The sequence below is a fragment of the Alligator sinensis genome, unplaced genomic scaffold (assembly GCF_000455745.1).
Source record: "Alligator sinensis unplaced genomic scaffold, ASM45574v1 scaffold199_1, whole genome shotgun sequence".
In the NCBI taxonomy this organism is placed as follows: domain Eukaryota; kingdom Metazoa; phylum Chordata; order Crocodylia; family Alligatoridae; genus Alligator; species Alligator sinensis.
Genome location: NW_005842008.1, coordinates 1,603,818 through 1,623,675, shown reverse-complemented (window position 1 = coordinate 1,623,675; position 19,858 = coordinate 1,603,818). Strand labels below are relative to the sequence as shown.

General features: G+C 41.0%; 1 protein-coding gene across 5 annotated transcripts in view; it reads right to left on the bottom strand.

Annotated features, from left to right (window-relative positions):
- Nucleotides 1-689: 689 nt before the first annotated feature.
- Nucleotides 690-19,858, bottom strand: part of MTF2 (metal response element binding transcription factor 2) — a 26,443-nt gene continuing 7,274 nt past the window's right edge. The window contains exons 4-17 of one of the 5 annotated variants that reach the window (XM_025201895.1): nt 13,698-13,793; nt 13,144-13,244; nt 12,642-12,790; nt 12,156-12,217; nt 10,322-10,406; nt 9,907-10,002; nt 9,437-9,505; nt 8,791-8,914; nt 6,306-6,373; nt 5,731-5,901; nt 4,706-4,814; nt 4,457-4,515; nt 4,229-4,354; nt 690-2,165 (exon numbers count right to left, since the gene is read on the bottom strand). In XM_025201895.1, the coding sequence (XP_025057680.1) occupies nt 1,811-2,165; nt 4,229-4,354; nt 4,457-4,515; nt 4,706-4,814; nt 5,731-5,901; nt 6,306-6,373; nt 8,791-8,914; nt 9,437-9,505; nt 9,907-10,002; nt 10,322-10,406; nt 12,156-12,217; nt 12,642-12,790; nt 13,144-13,244; nt 13,698-13,793 (1,670 nt within the window). In that variant the 3' untranslated portion in view covers nt 690-1,810. The remainder of the gene's footprint in view (nt 2,166-4,228; nt 4,355-4,456; nt 4,516-4,705; nt 4,815-5,730; nt 5,902-6,305; nt 6,374-8,790; nt 8,915-9,436; nt 9,506-9,906; nt 10,003-10,321; nt 10,407-12,155; nt 12,218-12,641; nt 12,791-13,143; nt 13,245-13,697; nt 13,794-19,858) is intronic. The other 4 variants (XM_025201897.1, XM_025201896.1, XM_025201898.1 and 1 more) reach the window with 4 other exon arrangements.

Below are 19,858 nucleotides of genomic sequence, written 5' to 3'. Positions count from 1 at the left end.
CAAGGCAACATTAAATTAATAGCTGAGGGTGTGAGAAAAAAATTAGAGAAGTTAAATAGAAGTGGCAATTTTTAATTAGCACTTTTGTAAAGCTCATTTATTACCTGGCCAACTACAAACCAAGCACAGGGCAACAAAGTTCACTGCTTCCTTTGGCTATAAGGTGACAGAAAAATCATCTTTTGAAGATGTTCAAAACACGCAATATTAAAAAAAGAGTCAAATAATCAAGTAATAGAATAAATAAGTAGCAACTCAGGCAGTACATTTTAAACCACTATATAATTAATAAACATAACATAATTTTATTTTGGTGGCAAGTTCCAAGTATGTAAGGAAAGAAGCTTCAAGCAGTAAGGTAAATAACCACCAAAATAAAACTATTCTTCTATTAACTCTTTGGCTAAAACCCCTCAAAATAACAGACAAGAAATACATCTAATACTGGCAATAAACTATGTGGGTTTTTTGTTTTTTTTTGTTTTGTTTTGTTTTGTTTTGTTTTTTACAAATAAGATAAACTAACTTATCAATTTAAAACGGTACATTTTTAAAAACAAAAGAGGTAATGTTGTAATAAAAGCAGTAATGTTACTTAAAGTGGCAACATACTGTTTGTTGACCCTGTGCAACAATATACTTTGTTCATACTACATTTATCCAAACATGACTAACAATCACCATAGATATTGTAGGATTTTTTTTTATGAGATTCCCGTCAACTTTTTTTTTTTATTATTAAATAACTGGGACACAATTTACAATCAATGGGCCACAAAAATCTTTAAAATACTTCTAGTAGAGTTTATGTTCAAAATATTCAAATCCTGCTTTATGGTTTTGAGCAGTTGATTAAGGAAACAAGTACATTTTCAGGAGTATATGGAGTTATCAGTGACTGCATCCATTGTCAGAACACACTGCATTGATTTGACACTTTTCCTTAGTACATAGCAAGCAACAGCACCCAATAAAGCCTGAGAAGAAATGCTGCTGTAAATACTGCAACTATTCCTGATAAAAAAAAATTATGGGATTTATACTCCAAAAGCTGCCCGATCCCATAATTTGTATTGCATAGGTCACAATCACACACACACACACACACACACACAACGTGTGTGCATATGTGTATATGCACACACACGCGCGCGCACGCACAAGCACGCGCACACACAAAGAATATATTAAGACGACAACAAAGTCTAGTCACAGAGCAATTTACAGGCACAATATATTTTTTCTTTTTTTTTTTTTTTTTTCCTCTTTTTCTCTTACACTTTGCTTGAAAGAAAACTTCAGTATTATTTTACAGTCTTCAGTAGGCATTATATACACTGCACTTTAGGAAATCTAGAGGATATTGAAATAGAAATACATTTCTGCAAACATTTGGGTAAGAAAACAAACCAAGTTTCTCCAAAGATTTGTGCTATCTACATAATATTTTTCCTAATCACAAAACTGTGTCCATGGAATGTTCTCTAGAAAATGTCTTTTTTTTTTTTTTTTTTTTTTAAACATGCACATTTTTAAGTAATTGTAACCCAAAATATTCCAACCTAAAACAATCTAACAATGCTCAGATTAAAAAATTTAAGTATCAGATCTGATTTTAAAAAGATACGTCTTTATTACAATAGTTGTAATGTTAAGAAGTACATGTTAAGGCTAAATTGGTTTGTTGGTTTTTTTTGTTTTTTTTGTTTTTTTTTAGAAACACATTAAAAGACACATCTCCTGCAGGGCTCCGGGTTAAAAACTGTACCTACAGATGACAGTGCAGTGAACATAATGTTCGGTCCTACAGTCAGGATGCAGTTGCTCCTTCCCACTCCACAAGATACTGCACCTTTCCATCAAGTGTCACCCGACGAGCCAAAACACGATATTTTTCACCACAAGCTATTCTACCTGCTGCACCAAAATAACTAGTAATTGAGTTCTTCAGATGATTGAGCTGTAATTCCTGATCTGCTAAATTATTAAGAATCTCTGTATTGAGTTCATCATATGGATAATCTTCTTTGCCTTCATCATCTTTTACAATTTCTGAATTCTGAGTCTGGAGTGCTTTTCTTGGAAAGCGACCTCTTCTCCTCAAATGTGGTATTGCAGCAGGCCAAGTTCTTCCCGTACGAGTCCTTTTTCTGGAGTCAGATAAGCTAGACAATAATATAAAAGACACTAATATTACCTTGTAGAATATTACTTTTTACTTCAGCAATGCTTGTACCATTCTCATTAGTGATAACTTACTGGTATCTTATTTATTATTAGTATAGTATCAAGGGTGCACATGGTGCTTTACGTACAAAGAAACTCATAGTTCAAAGCATTATCTACACAAGAAATTACACCAGTTGAATTAAATTACTTTAAAAATTAACTTCAGTTAAACTGATGATACAAACTCATGTAGGCTCCTACTTAAGAATGATTTATTTTTGTTTAGCTTAAGCTCATTCTTAAAAATCACCATTCAAACAAAGAATTATGATCCTCCAAAGGGAACTGCACCAGTTTCATTTTAGCAGTTTAAATTCACATTCTAAAAAGGTGAAATTTGTAGGGAGACAAACCCTCTGTTACAACCTACACTACAGTATACTCCATTTAAGTGCATAGTCTTAGGATTGAAAAAGGCTTTGCATGTAACAGTTATGCACTTATATTGCCCTCCTCAAAAAAATAACTGGGCAGGGCAGTTTACTTAGCCAAACTTAATGTAAACAATCAATGCTTTTTAAGTACACAGTGTTACCAGTAGTATAGTATTAGCAGCCCCAAACCAACTAGGTTCTCCACATTTTCAAAGTTACTAACAACCACTGCTGGGACTATTATTCGAATCCATAGAAATGAGGGCAACTAATCTGTTTCAGGGTTGCTAACATGGCAGCATTGATGGGGTCATAATTTACAGTCACAGCTTGCAGTGTGTATCTGGAGCCTGATATTAGTTAAAAAACTGTATATAACCAAACAAAACGTATGGCACATAGTTTCCATAGGCAAACTGTTTGGAAATTATTTTTTTTCCCCAAATCCCTCTCCCTCCCCCTGCAAAATAATCTTTTAAAAGGTCTTTTATATTGTTAGTGTATGTGAATACAATTTTACATTTCTGATCACTAACAGCCTTTATCTCCCCCACATGACCCCAAGCAATTTCCATATGCAAAGTTCAGAGAGACTGTAGTTGTACCAATGGCAAGACAAAAAAAAAGATTACAGAAGCACTAACCACAACTGCAGGTGTCAGGGACATAAGTCCTTGTTAAATGCATGTTTATATCTTGCATATGTTAGAATGGCATGTAGTAAGATGTTATGTATTTGGTAAGTTCCTCAAAAAATTAAAATTCCAAGGCTAAACATATTTAAATATTTGAAACATTTCAAACAAACTTAAGAAAAAGCAAAAACCTAAATGCTGATTTATTCCACAAGTATTAATTTTCAAAAGATCTTATTTAATGTACTGTGATTTAAGAATCAGCATTAGATTCTCAGAATTCACATGGAAATCATTCATAAAAGTGTTTGGCAGCTTTATACTGGAAAGAGGAAAATGAGATGCATTTGGAATTAGAAAACTAGAACATGATTTGTAAGGGACCATCTCAACGGATAAAGAATTGTTAGGACTCTTAAATATGAAATAAATATGAATATGTATGGGGAGGACCTTTCCAAATAAATATTTACATAACATTCAGAAAAGTAGGCTGTACCTAATTAAATAATAATCTCATCAATATTGAAATGATCTACACTAATTAAAGATGGTCCAAAATACACTGCATTTGATATCAGTTTCATGTAAACTGGGTATTTTTTCTTAAGCAAATAAGAATTGTTAAAATAAGTGCTTTCAAAAAGTTAACAGAAGTCTAATGTGGAGAAATGGTCATACTGCTAAGTTACTTTTCCTATAAATAGATCAAGTCCAGCTTGTATGTAACCATTAAGCAGTATTTAGTAACAACAGGAAGAATAGATAACAAAAAGAACAAATACAATATTTCAGCAAGTCTAACTAGAGCTCTACAGGATTCCTGATAAATGCTGCTTTGCCTTAAAAGGCAAAGTTTTTCAAATGCTTTCCCCTACCTCTTTTTTTTTTTTTTTTTAAGAAAAAAAAACAGCATGAAGGAAATCAACACTTACCATGGGTAAGTTATATTAGATATTTTAAAATGATACATACTACTCCCATAATTACCTATAATGTCGTGAAATGCTAGATGAGGTAGTTTCTTTTGTACTGGCAGCACCTGTGGATTCCACATCTGAGGTATTAGATGAATGTGCAGTTCCATCAGCTCTCCTGAGATTCAAGATAATAGGACTGCCATGTAATGAAAGCAATCTAACTTAAAAAAATCTGGTATTTCATAAGAAAAGGATAAATTAAATATCTTAGAATTGGCTTGAGGTTATTTTCATTTACCCAACAGAGGGGGGCAAATCCAGGACTGGAGTCTCTACCACTGGAACTGGTTCCTTTTCCTAAGAGAAGGGAGGGGGAAAAAAAAAAAAAAAAAAAAAAAAAAGTCATTACAGACACTTTCAAAAGACAGGTGATCAATTTTTGAAAAAACAAAATAAAACAACAACAAACAGTTAAATCATAGTGATCACATTTCTGCTCAGAAGTGCTGTACTGCACTACAGGGAAAATATGATTCCAAAAACTTACCAAAGAAGATGGCTCTGGAGTTTTGGGAATCATTTTTCTTGTATAGGGACCAGGGGGACGACCTACTGATTTTTTCTTCCCCTTCCTTTCTATACCATTAGTTACTTCCCTAGAAGAAACACAACATTTTGTTTACATAACTGGAGGTGTCTGTCTGAGAAGGAGATGCTCCGTATACAATCAACATGTTTATAAAGTTTCTCTAAACAAGTTATTCTAAATTGTTACCCTAGTAAAATACAAATTTTATTAAACAAAAAGTTACAGATCTTGCTTGTAGTGCAAATCAACATTGTTAAGGAAATGGATTATACTTAAGATTTTTTCCAGTAACACAAAACTAACAGGAGTTGGTGTAAGAGTGTACATTAAACTGTTTGAACTCTCATGCAGAAAATTCAACTTTGATATAAACTGTTAATATATTAAACGCTGTTGCAAGATAATGACGTGTTGCACAAAAAGTAAATGGTTGTCCATAGTCTGGTTTACAACTTTAAATCTAAACAGGAAGTAGCATTTATTGTTCAGGTAGCTGCACAACAGAACTGAGCATAGAAAACCTGTGTTTTAGTTACTATTCTTAACACTTCTAAATTTCACTATTTTTCAGCATAACAGCTTCAAAAGGGTAATGTAAATCAACCACAATCAAAATGAAGAAATAGCTCATCTATATGTTAATGGTTTAATAATGCACAATAAGCAGCATAATTTAAAAAAATGAAGTTGATTATATTTTAGGCCTAGAAGTCAAGTTAGCTTTAAAAAAAAATGTTGTAAATGTCTAGTCATTACTACAGGAAATTGTTTAAATTGTCACTGAAAATATTAAAAATGATTAAATTTACAGGATCTACAAAACTGGTATGTTTCTTCTGCTTAGCAGTTAGTAATACACTAACACCAGAAATGGAGACGTGTGCTATATCATAATGGTAACATTCATTTCGAGAGCTATTTTTGTAAAACCTCAGCACCACTACAATGATTACTGAAGTCACTGAGCTACTGACTTATTTTACCTTGTATCAGGTATTGGTTTAGATGATTTCCTGCCCTTAATTTTGAACTCATGAGATGTTCCTTCGGGTTCTTTCTCAGCCTTTAAGGCAGCATTTGGTGGCACTGGAGGAACACGAATTCTCAAGCCAAACAAATGCTTCTTTTTCTTTATTTCTTTTCCAGACATAAACCTAGATAATTTTAAAATAGTTTTTTTTTAAAATTCAGACTAAGGAGGCTATAAAATCATTTTATACACATAGAAACTTTAAAAATAGACAAACTAGAACCTTCTTTTTATATCATATTTTTTTCTATTTTATTTTCCTTCCTCCCCCCAGTACATGATGTCAACAGTGGAAAAAGGGATGGAAGCTAAAACAGTTTTGCTAATGATTTATCTCCCATAGCCACCTCAATTATCATATGACATTAAATGCTGAAAGAGTTAATTTATCTAATAATAAAGTCATTTGAAGTCACCACTGATCATATCTCTGAGTAAATATTCTAAGGTGCCTGAGAATAGCAGAATCTACATTAGAATGAAATTTAAAGAGCATTCTAAACGCGTAATAAAACCCCATCAACTTACATAGTCTTGTAATCATTTAATGCCTCCAGTACATGCTCATATCTTTCAGATTTTGGTGTGTCTGCCAGCTGTAAAGTATTGAGAAGTGATTTACCCTATAGAATTTTCAATAGTAAAAAAACCAAAACTTGTTGACCTAAATGAAAGTTCCTTTAAGAGTATAGGTTCAGATTTATAGTATGCTTTAGAATAATATTTGTTACTGAAGCTGCCTTACTCCTAACCCTGTGTCATTATAACCAGAACCCCAGGTTTTCCATTGTTCTTCTACAACAGTATTTGCTGCAGCCTGCCCATCGCCAAAGAACGTGAAATGTAACGTCAACCAGAATTTAGAGAGAGAGAATATAAACCAAGGTTGTGTTGTCTTTCAGACTCTGCTGGCATCCTAAAACAAGAACTTGAGTAGTGACCTTGGAAAGGCACAAGATTTAAAAAAGGGTGACTCAGGCTGTCAAAATTACAGTTGTTCAACATTCCCCCCCTTGTGAAGGAGAGACACGGTGTCCTAGTCTTGACAATCTCTTCATTTCCAATTGTGCTCTACTGTCTGCGCTATCCTACTCCAAGTGCTTTACAACAGGGGTTGTCAACTGGGGATACACGCACCCCCAGGGGTACTTGGAAAGGTGCTAGGGGGTACACACAGGAGGGTGGGGACAGAGTGCCACCACCTACCACCCTGTGCCACTGCCTCCCAGGAGCAGGGCCAAGGGGGGTCGGGAGGGCAGCGGCTCCTCTCTGTGGGCCACACAGGCACCATCTGGGTCGGCTGGACGCAAGGGGCTTGCACGTGGCAGTCGCTGCCATCATCCACCTCCCTGTGCCACTGCATGCAAGCCTTCCTCACCCCCCACTCTGCATCTGGCTGCCACCACCAGAAGGGGTACACTCCTTAAAAAAGGTTGAAAACCCCTGCTTTACAAAGGGTGCTCAACCTCCAAAGCCATCACATCTAGTCTGCAGGGCTCCCCCCTGGGAAATTTGGTGGTATGGGCGAGGTAGCCATTAATAAAGTGACTCTACCCACTCCAAATTCCCTAGCCCCACACTCCCAGTTGCAGCTGGGTCCCACCCCCTCCCCTGCATCTGGGTCAGAGGCTGGGCACCATTCCCTTCCCCCACATCTAGGGGCCAGTTTTGAGGCAGGCCATGCCCCTCTTCACCCCCCTGGGGCCAAGTTGCAGCTGGGCTGCCTCAATTCCCTCCAGTGGCTGGACAGCACCCAACGTGCTGGCCCCAGTGCCAGATTGGGACTACCAGTGGGATCCGGCTAGCAGACAGACAGATACTGCCCATTCAACCCACTGGGGAAAAAGGTCGAGCACCACTCAACATCTGGTCTTTAAATGGGAAGCAAGCAACTTCCTTTGGAAGTCTAAATGTATTGCCACTTAACCAACTGGAAGTGCCCTTAAAAAAAGAAAGCCAAGGTCTCCCACTTTATACCCTGTTAGAATGCCTACTCAACAAGATTCTGCTTAGATTGTAGAACAGTTAAATGATGTAAGTTACATAAGTTGGTCTAATAAAAGATAACAGATTTACCCAAAAGAACCTTTTCTGCCTATGTCCTTGGACCAACACGGCTACAACCTACACCCCTGTAAATTACATAAATAATTTAGAAAGGCAAGGATAAATAATTTACTTCTGTAACACTTCTGCCAAATACTAAGAAATCAAAAGTCAAAATCAGACATAAAACCTACTTTTCAGGCAGAGCAAGCATTCCAAAGCCATGTAGCCAGCTGGAGTATTCATTTTTTTTTCATAAAACTTTATTAAAAAGATATGAAAGAGTAAGAGCCACAGCATTCTCTGCTCTTGTGCTTATCTTTTGAACCTTAAATTAATAAATAATGCATAAATAAATTAATGCATTATTTCAGGAAAAAAGTTATAAAAACCTTCTAAATATAATCTAAAAATCATGATTACAAGATGAGCATTTTTTTTTTTTTTTTTTTAATTGCTGTACAACTAAAAGGCTCTCCAGGTAAGAATTTCCACAGCTGTCTAAGACTGGATTATCTACCAAAGGATTCACTTATTAGAATAAGGTAGCAACTGCTATGTAGCAGGTTCCAAGTTACATAAATCAGACAATCAAGATGAAATATGTTCAAGTGTACAAAATGCATTTGAAGGGGTTCAAAACTTCTAAAAAAATTCTCATGTATTTGTCAACTATCTTAGCTATTAATTTTGTACTTACTATGATGCTCAGAAATGGAAGACTGATATATGCTTTCTCTAAATCAGCAGGGATCCAGATTTTCCATTTGTCATGGAAAAACATGGATTTTCTCCTTTAAAGAAGAATTGCCAACCTAAGTTTCTTGGTTTTTTAAAATAACAATTTTAAAAGTAAGAAGGGACCATTGTAATTATCTAGGATAACACAGTTCACTAACTCACTCAGTTGTTTTATGAATGTATCGGCTGATGTAACACAAAAGATTAGAATATTTCATCTACCTACCTCACCAGGATGCAATCGATCCCAGTTTTCATTAATGTATGCCATAAGTTCAAGTTCCGAATCAAAGTATTTCTTCTTATGAATAACACTTAGGTTGTAAAGACATAGATGTGCTATATCTACCCTAGAATTCAAAAAATAATGGATCAGGAAATTGATGGTTATTTCTTTAGTTTATATTCTTTGAACAAAGCTTACCCAAAAACTGTTGGCATCACTTGACTAAAAAGTCTCTCAAAAAATTTCCAGGAAAATAAATCTGCAATTAAACCACCTTTCTGGAGGATTTCTCTTCTTTGTGCTGTTTTCATCCAATGTCCATCATCATGGTTATGATGTTATTTTAGTTCCAAAGTTTCTTTGCATCTTATATTGTTTAAATGATGCAGAATTAATGCATTTTCCCTGAAGCTAATTAACACTTAATGAGTTTTTATTTTAAAATGATTAATTTCTGAGTAAACTGCATTTGTATAGAAGTGCCAAAGTTACTCACTTCTCACAAAACTTTATCCTGATGCATCTTAAAATGCTGACTGCTATGTGCACTATGTTTAATTGTCCACTGGCAGAACTCTATAGTCAAAGACCCTGGTTAGCCTCTGGAGCAGGGTATTACATGCGTTTTCCTTTATGTTGTACTTACCATCGCAAGGGTAAACGTTTGAGGTATTCTGGTCCAGAACTGCAAACTGAGCATATGAATGTATAAAACCTAACACAAAATGAAATAAAATAAAATTAGTTAAATGCTTCATGGAAATACTTAGTTGTAATCAAGTTGTAACATATCTAATACCATAATTAGTCATCTACTGGTCACTCTGCAGAGCCTCTGAATTTTTAAGAAACTAAGTACTGCAAGCCTGTCCACACATCTAATTCACAGTTAAGTCAATCACAATCACAGTTTTAATCAATTGCTCCAGTAAGAGCCAGAAAGCTAATTTTTTTTTCTTAACTTTGTAATATATTCTATACAAGTGATATCCCCATATACTTTTAAGTTAAGTACATTGTTATTACAACAAAACCTCCTATTAAATACATATGGAATATTTAACTCCCAACATTTCAAACAAACACATAACAAAGAGTTGAGTTCAAGCTTCTTACCTGTCACCAAAAAGCATTGGCTTTTGGAGACACTGCACACAAGCTTCATGAAACCACTGTTTACATTTGCAACACTGCAGCATCTTTAAATACCAGCTTCACCAAAAGAAATTAAAAACAGCCAAGTGTTAAAAAAAAAAAAAATTGTAGCAAATGCTCCACAAAACTGTATGGTCACATTATGTTTAGGGAGATTTGCAGGTCAAAGTTTATCTAAAATTTTTACAAGGTATCTATATTATACAACATCAAACAAGGTATTTTTATCTTAGTTCCATCTAGAAACCTAGAAAACAATCTGGTCTGTTTAATCCAGGTGTCAAAGATATGGCCCATGGTACTGCATGTGGATTTCTGACTGGCTTCACACACTGCATGCAGGGTGCACACAGCACTACAGCGAAATCACGCACACCTGGTTTGCTGGCCCAATCTGGCGCACAAACTGGCCCCACAACCCTCATCTGGCCTGCAGAAATCAATGAATTTGATACCCTGGTTTAATCAGATGGGAGAAATGAGAACAATAAATGCTATAATATAAAATTTTAGTTTTTAAAAATGTAAATGGTTTATGGCACAGAAAGTGATATGTATTCACAGTTTAAAGTAAAACATTTTTATGTTAATAAACCTCTAGCTCTCAACATTTAAAAAAAAAACCAAAACAAATGCTGGTCATTGGGATAATTATTTTATATTACTAGTCTAGATTACTTATAAGCAGGGTTCTAGGTTTTCCATTCACTATGGAAAAACATGAAGAAGAAAAAAAAAAAACAAAAAAAAAACATGGATTTTATCCTTTTATGGAGAAAAATGTGGATTTTTCTCCTTTAGAAGGAGAAAAAAAAACCCAAAACCACAGGAAACTTTGGGTTTCACCCTCTTGGGTGGCACAGTTCCAGCCTTCAAGGGGCTGGGAGGAGGACAATCAGGCAGGGGGTGCCATGTACATGTACAAATACACACATGGTGGCCAGGCAGCATGACAGCAGTTCCTGCAGGTCCCCACAGGTAAGTCTATGGCCGAGGGGCTGGCTCCCAGCCACTGTCCACTCCTGGCAGGGGACATGGGAGCACATGCACCCCAGACTTGTGCGTGGGGCAGAGGCGGATGCAGTCTGTCCACTGCAGGATCGGGGCTCCCAAGCTAGTGTCCCTCACTCCCAACCCACAGCCCCATGGCCCTGCTTCTGCCACTTGCATCTGATCACCCTCCTCCCATTCCCCCTAGCCTCAAGCAGGCCCCTGCCGGCTGGAACTCTACCAGACTTCAAAGAAAAAACCAAAGTTTCCTGGGTTTTTCTACTTAAAGGGAAATTATAAAAATAAGTAGTAAATAAAAAAAAACCACAGGGGAAAATCCGTGTTTTTCCATGGGAAACATAAAACCCAGATTCCTGCTAATTACTCTATAACTTCTCCAGGGACCTTTCCTACCACTACACTTTCGTGTCCTAAATCAGCATTTCTCAACCCATGGGTTGTAAGAATATATGAAAGGGTTGCGAACAAAACGTTTAAAATGGATCAACAAGCTTTTAAAAATGGATTCTCCTTTAAAGGAGAAAAAATGTGGAAAACCATGGGTTTTGCCTCGCAGGCGGTCAGTTCCAGCCTGTGAGGGGCTGCTTGGGGCCACCCCTGCCCCCCCCCACACACACACACACACACACACACACACACACACACACACACACACGGGAGCTGGGGCAGGACTGGCCAATGTTTACAAATGGGTCCTGCTACAGAAAAGGTTGAGAACCACTGTCCTAGATATTAGTGTAACAAATCATATACTAGCCACCATGATAACAGTGTAAGCATGCATGGCAGAAGAGTGCAGCAAGCCTATCATATTTATTCAGCAGCTATCCCAGCAGATACCCCGGGGTACCCCTGTATTTATTCCTTGTTGACCCTACTGTTCAAAAGAATACGTGGTCCTAACAACATTCTAGTAGTAAAGAAAGCCCTTTTGTTGCCACCAACCCCCCACCACACAGGATAGGAGGAGAAGTTAGTTAAGCATGGTCCAGGGGCAGGACCAGAGCAGACCCCGCGTCATGGAGCACTGATAGACTCAAGACTGCTTTAGAAATATCCTGATCTAAACTCATAGTTCAGCATACTTTTAATGCATATGAACTAAACTAACTTTAAACAGAACTACTCTCATAAATAAGGTTCTGAAAAAAGTATTTATACAGATTAGAAATAATGCAACAAAAAGGCAAGTCACTTATCTTTGCATTCAGATATTTTGTTAATGGTTGTCATGAGAAGACCATACAAAGAAAAAGAAAGACTTGATGCAATATAAAGAGTTAACATTAAATGTGTTTACCACAGTCTGTCCTAAAAGAAAACATTTGCATTCATTTCAAAGGTGTATTCTTCATTAACTGGCCCCATTGGAGGAGGTAGCATGGGAACTGGCAGCATGGCAGCCAGCACAGGCATGGGGAGGGCAAGGGGCAGAGGGGCACATGGCAGACAGCTGGGGAGACAGGAGGCATGGGGTGAGGAGCAGCATCAAAGGGCAGGGATCTGGCCCTCACTGCTGCTTCCCCCCCCTCACCCCGCTGTGCCAGGGATGAATTTAAGATGACCCTCCAATAATTTGATTCTATACAAATTATGTAACTTCAAATATATTCATTTGCAGGATCAGGGCCAAAAGCTGACAGAGCTACATTAAGATGAAAAAAGACTTCCATATGGTTACTTACTCGCCAGGGCCTCCACAATAGCAGTAACACTGCTGGAGGTTAGTTTTATGACCTGCATCCCATTCCAGATCTGTTACATTGTATGGTAAGGTTTGCTTCATGACTTGCAGTGCTTTGGCATTGGGTCCTTTCTTAAGTGCACCGCCCCTCTGCAATGCAACATCTATAGTTTATATAATAATCAACATGTTTTTGTAATTAAAAACACCTTGTAACTTGAAGACTAACTGGTTATAGTAGTAGTTTGATAAGAATTTTCACCTGCAGTAATGCTTGCAATACTAGCTTGACTGCTTTTTAAAAACAGATGTCCTAAAGATACATACACAACTTTGAATTCACAAATCTTCCCCAACCAGGTCAAAGCAAAGGGAGTTCTTCAAAGAGTCATTTTCAAATTTCATAATATGAATATTTCATTGAGCAGTAAACATACTCTATAATGGAGTAAATTCAAATTTATATATCAGCCAAACAGATCAAATTTATTTCTATCCCATACCTTAGTTGTTGTTGCAAAAACACATTGTCGACAAAGCCATTTATCATCCGAATCAATCACGCTGGAATCAATGTTTGGTGTGTGACATAGCTGATGATAACCTGAATTAAAAAATATAGGTTTTACTCTTTAAAAGAGAACTTACGCATTGTTTTTAAAATTATTTTTAGTTCCTGTCATATAACTATTTAATATTTCTATACAGAAAGTAAAGCAAACTTCCATCAAAGAAAAAAAAAAAATCTGATCAGCAAAGATGGTAACTAGCAAATTCCAAATACTCTTTTTGAAAAGTTCTTAGGAGTTTTAATGTTTAAAATGGCCACTTTCTGAGTAGGTTTAGTCAGCTACTTCTACCACAACAAATACCTCAACAGCTGAAAACCTTTAAAGGTTACAAAATTCAGGTTAAAAAAAAAGCAGTCTAGCACAGACCACTGACTTTTTGCCTTTTCTATTCTATACCTGAATGTGGCCAAAACAAATATCCCTCTTCAAAGGAGTAAGCAGAAATGTCTTGTTAAATACAGCAAAAACCAAGAAAGAAAAGTTACCTTGGCCACATTTATCACATATAACCATTTCATTAGGTGCTTCTGAATACTCCTCCTGACATATCGTACAGACCATTTCCCCACTTTCAGTGGCTCCTAAAGAGAGAAAGAAAAGTGTGATTCATTATTATTAGAATAAAATTGTCGTTGTTAGGTAAGTTATGAGTGCTTTTCTTTCTACAATTTACTTTAGGTAACATATCGATGTGTTGTTGGAGCAGGCTAGTGCTATATGCTCAAGTTTCTCTCAGTACCTGAAAACATGTATTCTATACTAACTGTATCCTTTTTCCATTTCTAATAGAAGAGATTCCATATAGCTCTCTGTATTTTTCATTAGTCAGGCAGTTCAGCAAACCCATAGTATCAACAGTTAAAGTGAAACAGCTGCATAAATTATATATGCAAACTAAGTGTACAGGAACAAAAATATTAATCTATATAGATAAACCATCAAGCACTTGGTTTTGAATGCAAAAATTCATTTTGTATTTGCAATGTCTGTCAAATATATATGACAGAAAGAAAGCTTCAGCAATCCTGTGAGACAGTAATACTATTTACATACTTCCATATAAGTAGATAAGCATACAGCATAAGTAATAGCATCATTTTTTAAAGACTGGTAAGTCAAGTATTTAAGAGAAACTTGTTCCAGTCTACACACCATGTCAATGTAAAAGTTATCAACTTTTGCCAGACCATGCCACTGCCAATGAAGTACTGTACTTACTCGAATCCAAAAAGTTCCAGGCCCTCCGCCAGTTAACAGGGTGGGGTGGAAGCTTCACCTTAGATTCAAGTACCAGCCCAGGTTGCACAGCACTCAGCTAAGCCACTGTCTGTCCCAGGCCAGAATGGCTTGTGCAGCAAGAGGGGGTGTCACAGGGCACTGAGGTGCCCTGCTCCTAAAGAGGGGAAACTGCCTGGGAAAGAGCCCTAGCAGGGAGTAAGGAGCCCAGCAGTGGGTTGCCAGGGCAACCAGAAGGTCAGCTGACTGAAAGGGGCAGGGCCTGGCTCCTATATAAAAATCACAGGCAGGAGGCCAGAGGCAGTTCCCTACCAGCAGCCCAAGAAGCAGCAGCTCTCTGCTGCAGAAGAGAGGAGAAGCCTGCTGAAAAAGCAGCACATGATACGGCTGTGGGATGGAGAACCCCAGTAGGCAAAGCGTTGTTATAGCCGGGCAGCTTCTGTTTCAGTTATAGCCAAAGGGCTTGCGTTTCTGTTACTGTTTGTTACACCGGTGGTTTGGGTGAGGCTATTAGGGGTTGGAGGCGGCCTCATAGGGGACTCACGGCAGAGTGTGAGGACCCCAGCGCTAGTGAAGGCGCAGCATTCAGGGGGCAGTTGAGAAGCCCCAGAGAAGGGGGCATTGCGGAGAAGCCCCAGTGCGGGGGTGGTGAGCCCCAGAGAGAGGGCAGCGTGACTGAAGAAGGCCCCAGAGAGAGGGCGTGGAGACAGAGAGAGAGAGACTGAACAACGTCTATTCCAGCTGCAAGGCTTGGGACGTGGTATAAGGGGTGGTTGGAGCCACGCATAGCCCCCAAGGCTAGGGTGCCCCTGAAGCACCCATTGTAGAGTGGGACCCACAGAGGGTCTGGGAGTTCACGGGGCCAGAAGTAACCGTGTCCAAGGAGATGTAAGGCAGCCTCCCTAATAAATATTGGAACATCAAAGACGTGGCGGGCAAGAATTTGAGGGTGCCCTTGGGCCAACTTGGCATGGGAACGGGGCCTTGAGGAGATCACGGCCCTCCTGTAGGACCCCGCCCATGACAAAGTGGTGTATTGGCCAGGAACATAAGGCCGTGCACAGGGAAGGAACCCGTGTCCCTGAGAAGGGGAGACGAACCTTAGGGCTAGTACGGATTTACAGAAAGGCAAGGCAGTGAGACTGGGGGCTTGAGAAGGCAAGCCCAGATCAAAGAAGAGACTACTGTTAAAAGACGTAGAAGGGAAGACGTTGGGTCTGGTCTAGGACGAAAGTAGAACCATGGCAGGAATAGAGGACATGGAGAGTCTGAAACAAGAAAATTTTGCCTGGCTATTACAGGTGAGTGGATTAGAAGAAAAAGTTGCATGGCTGGAGTGGGAGCTAGAGGGAGGCCACTTCCCGGAGGAGCAGGCTGAGGCAAAGGCCGCTGGATTAGAACAGCGGGTACAAGCAGGGAGAAAGGAAGGAGGTTCCAAAGAAATTAGGCGCCTGATTGCAGCAGAGGCAGAGAGGACTCAAGCACTAGAATGGCTCATGGCAGAAGAGGCCAAAAGGAGCAGACAGAGAGAAGAGAAACTGCAAGAGATGCAGAGGGAGATGGAGGCATGGAGAACAAGATCTTCTGAGACCTATATGACCCAGGCAGGAGAACCAAATGAGATGCAACAGGAGTTGGAGGCATCAAAAAGCCTAGTTAGTTTCCTGCAGAAAGAAGTCCGCAGCCAGGAGGACCGCATAGATGAATTGCACAATGAGTTGAAAGACTGGCAGCAGAGGTGCATACAGGCAGAACACCTAGCGCAGGGGCTGCGGGAAAAGCTACTTGAAAGTCATGCCCAAGCAGAAGAAACGGGCAAGGCGGTCACCCAGGAGATGGAAAAAGTAAGAGTCAACATGGCAAGGTATGAGGCACTGTACGAGCGAAACTTGTCCCTTGAAAAGGAGCTAGAGGCCGGGGCGAGAGAGAAAGAGGGGTTACAGGCCCAGTTGCAAAGGATGGAGATGGAAAAAGACCACCTAGAAGAACAGGTACGGTCCCTTAAAACCCTCCTAGAGGACAGCTCAGCTAAAGAGGCAGTGATGAACACCGAGAAAGAGCAGTCACAGCCTCAAAAGCAAGGTTTAGAACAGCAGGTTCAAGCCTTGAAGGCAGAAAATAAAACGCTACGAGAAACAAGCAGTCAGATAGCTGCAAAAGGCCAAGATTCTGGGGAGTCGATGGAGACAGAGGTGACAAGTACAGCGACCCAGACAGAAGCAGGACTAAAGGCTCAAACGGGGGAGTGTGTGGAAGCAATGCACGAGGCATTGCAAGCGCAGAAGCAGTCCCTTGAAACAGAGGTAAGAGCCAGAACAGAGGAGTGTATAGAGCTGCGAGCTCAGTGGGAAAAGGTAGAAAAGGAAAAAGACCAACTGGGGAAAGAGATACAGTCCCTGAAGACCTTATTAAAGTAGAGCACAGCCAGGGAGTTGGCATTGTGACAAGAGATCGAGCAGCAACTGGTACAGGCCACTCAAACACAGAGTGAGAGACTGACCACAATAAGCAAGCAGTTGGAAGAACATGCGTCCATGGCTAAGGCAGGATGCAAGGAGCACCTTAAGGAGTTTAAAGGCTTGAAAGAGGTTTTAATAGGTACGGAAAGATTGATAGAGACCGCACGGCCCATGCTCTTAAAGGTCCTGAGAAATCAGGAACAACCCAGTATGGTGGGCTTAGAAATTCCTAGAGAAGAAGGGGAAACAGAGCAGCAGAAAGAGAATACAAGGATAGAGGCACTCTCAGGGGTAGACTCCACGAGGATGAGAGAAGAGATCACCTCCACAGTCATAGAGTGCCTGGATTGGAGATGGGGTCAGTGGGTGAACCAATACACAAGAGAAATGAACTGCCCGAGAGAAAAATTAGAGAAATTTGCCAGCTGCTATGATGCCAGGATATTGGCAATATCAAAATAGGTGCAACAGAGGGAAATAGACAAGGGAAATGTGGCAGCGGTACAAAAGAGTGAGCTGGTCAGTAGAAGAGATAAGAACAGTGACCTAAACTACCTTGTTCACACTCAGAAGTGGGGGACAGATAAAACAAGAAGGCCAGAGACCAAAGATGGCCCAGGCTTGGGCATATAATAGGCAAGGTGCAGGTTCCAAAGGAGAGAGAGCGGTAGAACCTCTAAGTAAAAGAGAGGTCCAGAGGCCTGAGATGGACCAGAGGAGCCAAACCCCCAGGGAAACTAAGGGCAGGGAGGAGAAGTACGTCCCAAGCTCTACCCTAAGGATGAGATGCAGAGACCGTGCCAAACCCAGACTGCAGGCCAAACTAAGGAGGCAGAAGGTTCCTCAACAACAAAGATAATTCGATTAGAGAAAGAACAAAGGGGAGGAAGGCGGCCATGCATTTATGTTAATAATCTCCCAGGGCAAGTCAGATGGTGGACCCTGAAGAAAATAGTTGAAGCCAGAGTTGGGGGAGTAGCTTTTGTAAAGGTATATACAGGGCCTGGCAGAAGATCCACTGGCCAGGGAAAAATAGAATTTTGGAGGGTGGAAGATGCCTGGCGAGCACTTAGGGTGCAGTGGGAGCTTTGGGGAAAGCTCATGGATTGGCAGGAAACCAAGGAGAGGAGGGATTTGTTACAAGGGGCACGAAGAAGAGGAGGTCTGGGACACATGGAAAGGGACAAGACACCCCAAGTAGTAGGAGGCAGCTCTCCCAGGAAGAGAGAGGAGACTTTGTCTTCATATTGATGGGGTGGTAAAGGAGGAAAAGAGAGGCCTGGATTGCATCCTACCAGGGATGGCTAATGTGGGGGGACTACCTGTGGCGGGATAACTCCTGAAAAATCCTACATGGTGCGCCCTGGGTAAAAGGCGAGAAGGAGGCGCCTGAAAATCTCCGCCTCCTGAATTTGAGTCACCGGGTGCCTGAAGAAAGGCCGAAAAGAGCCACAGAGTGCAGCAACCTCTGACAAGAATGAAGATCCGCCTCGGTGAGTCGGGATCTTAAGGGGGGAGGTGTGTCACAGGGCACTAAGGTGCCCTGCTCCTAAAGAGGGGAAGCTGCCTGGGAAAGAGCCCTAGCAGGGAATAAGGAGCCCAGCTGTGGGTTGCCAGGGCAACCAGAAGGTCAGCTGACAAAGCGGCAGGGCCTGGCTCCTATATAAATCACAGGCAGGAAGCCAGAGGCAGTTCCCTGAGAGCAGTCCAAGAAGCAGCAGCTCTCTGCTGAAGAAGAGAGGAGAAGCCTGCTGAAAGAGCAGCACATGATACGGCTGTGGGATGGAGAACCCCGGTAGGCAAAGCGTTGTTATAGCCGGGCAGCTTCTGTTTCAGTTATAGCCAAAGGGCTTGCGTTTCTGTTACTGTTTGTTACACCGGTGGTTTGGGTGAGGCTATTAGGGGTTGGAGGCGGCCTCATAGGGGACTCACGGCAGAGTGTGAGGACCCCAGCGCTAGTGAAGGCGCAGCATTCAGGGGGCAGTTGAGAAGCCCCAGAGAAGGGGGCATTGCGGAGAAGCCCCAGTGCGGGGGTGGTGAGCCCCAGAGAGAGGGCAGCGTGACTGAAGAAGGCCCCAGAGAGAGGGCGTGGAGACAGAGAGAGAGAGACTGAACAACGTCTATTCCAGCTGCAAGGCTTGGGACGTGGTATAAAAGGGGCGGTTGGAGCCACGCATAGCCCCCAAGGCTAGGGTGCCCCTGAAGCACCCATTGTAGAGTGGGACCCACAAAGGGTCTGGGAGTTCACGGGGCCAGAAGTAACCGTGTCCAAGGAGATGTAAGGCAGCCTCCCTAATAAATATTGGAACATCAAAGACGTGGCGGGCAAGAATTTGAGGGTGCCCTTGGGCCAACTTGGCATGGGAACGGGGCCTTGAGGAGATCACGGCCCTCCTGTAGGACCCCGCCCATGACAAAGTGGTGTATTGGCCAGGAACATAACCAAAGGGCTTGTGTTTCTGTTATTGTTTGTTACACTGGTGGTTTGCGTGAGGCTATTAGGGGTTGGAGGAGGCTTCATAGGGGACTCACGGCGGAGTGTGAGGGCGCAGCATTCAGGGTACGTAGACCCCAGCCCCAGAGAGGGGCAGTTGAGAAGCCCCAGAGAAGGGGGCATTGCAGAGAAGCCCCAGTGTGGGCGGGGGTGAGCCCCAGAGAAGGGGACAGCTTGACTGAAGGCCCCAGAGAGAGGGCATGGAGACAGAGAGAGACCGAACAACATTTATTTCAGATGCGAGGCTTGGGGCGTGGTATAAGGGGTGGTTGGAGCCACACAGCCCCCAAGGCTAGGGTGCCCCTGAAGCACCCATTGTAGAGTGGGACCCACAAAGAGTCCGGGAGTTCACGGGGCCAGACGTAACCATGTCCAAGGAGATGTAAGGCAGCCTCTCTAATAAATATTGGAACATCAAAGACGTGGCGGGCGAGGGATTTGGGGGGGCCCTTGGGGC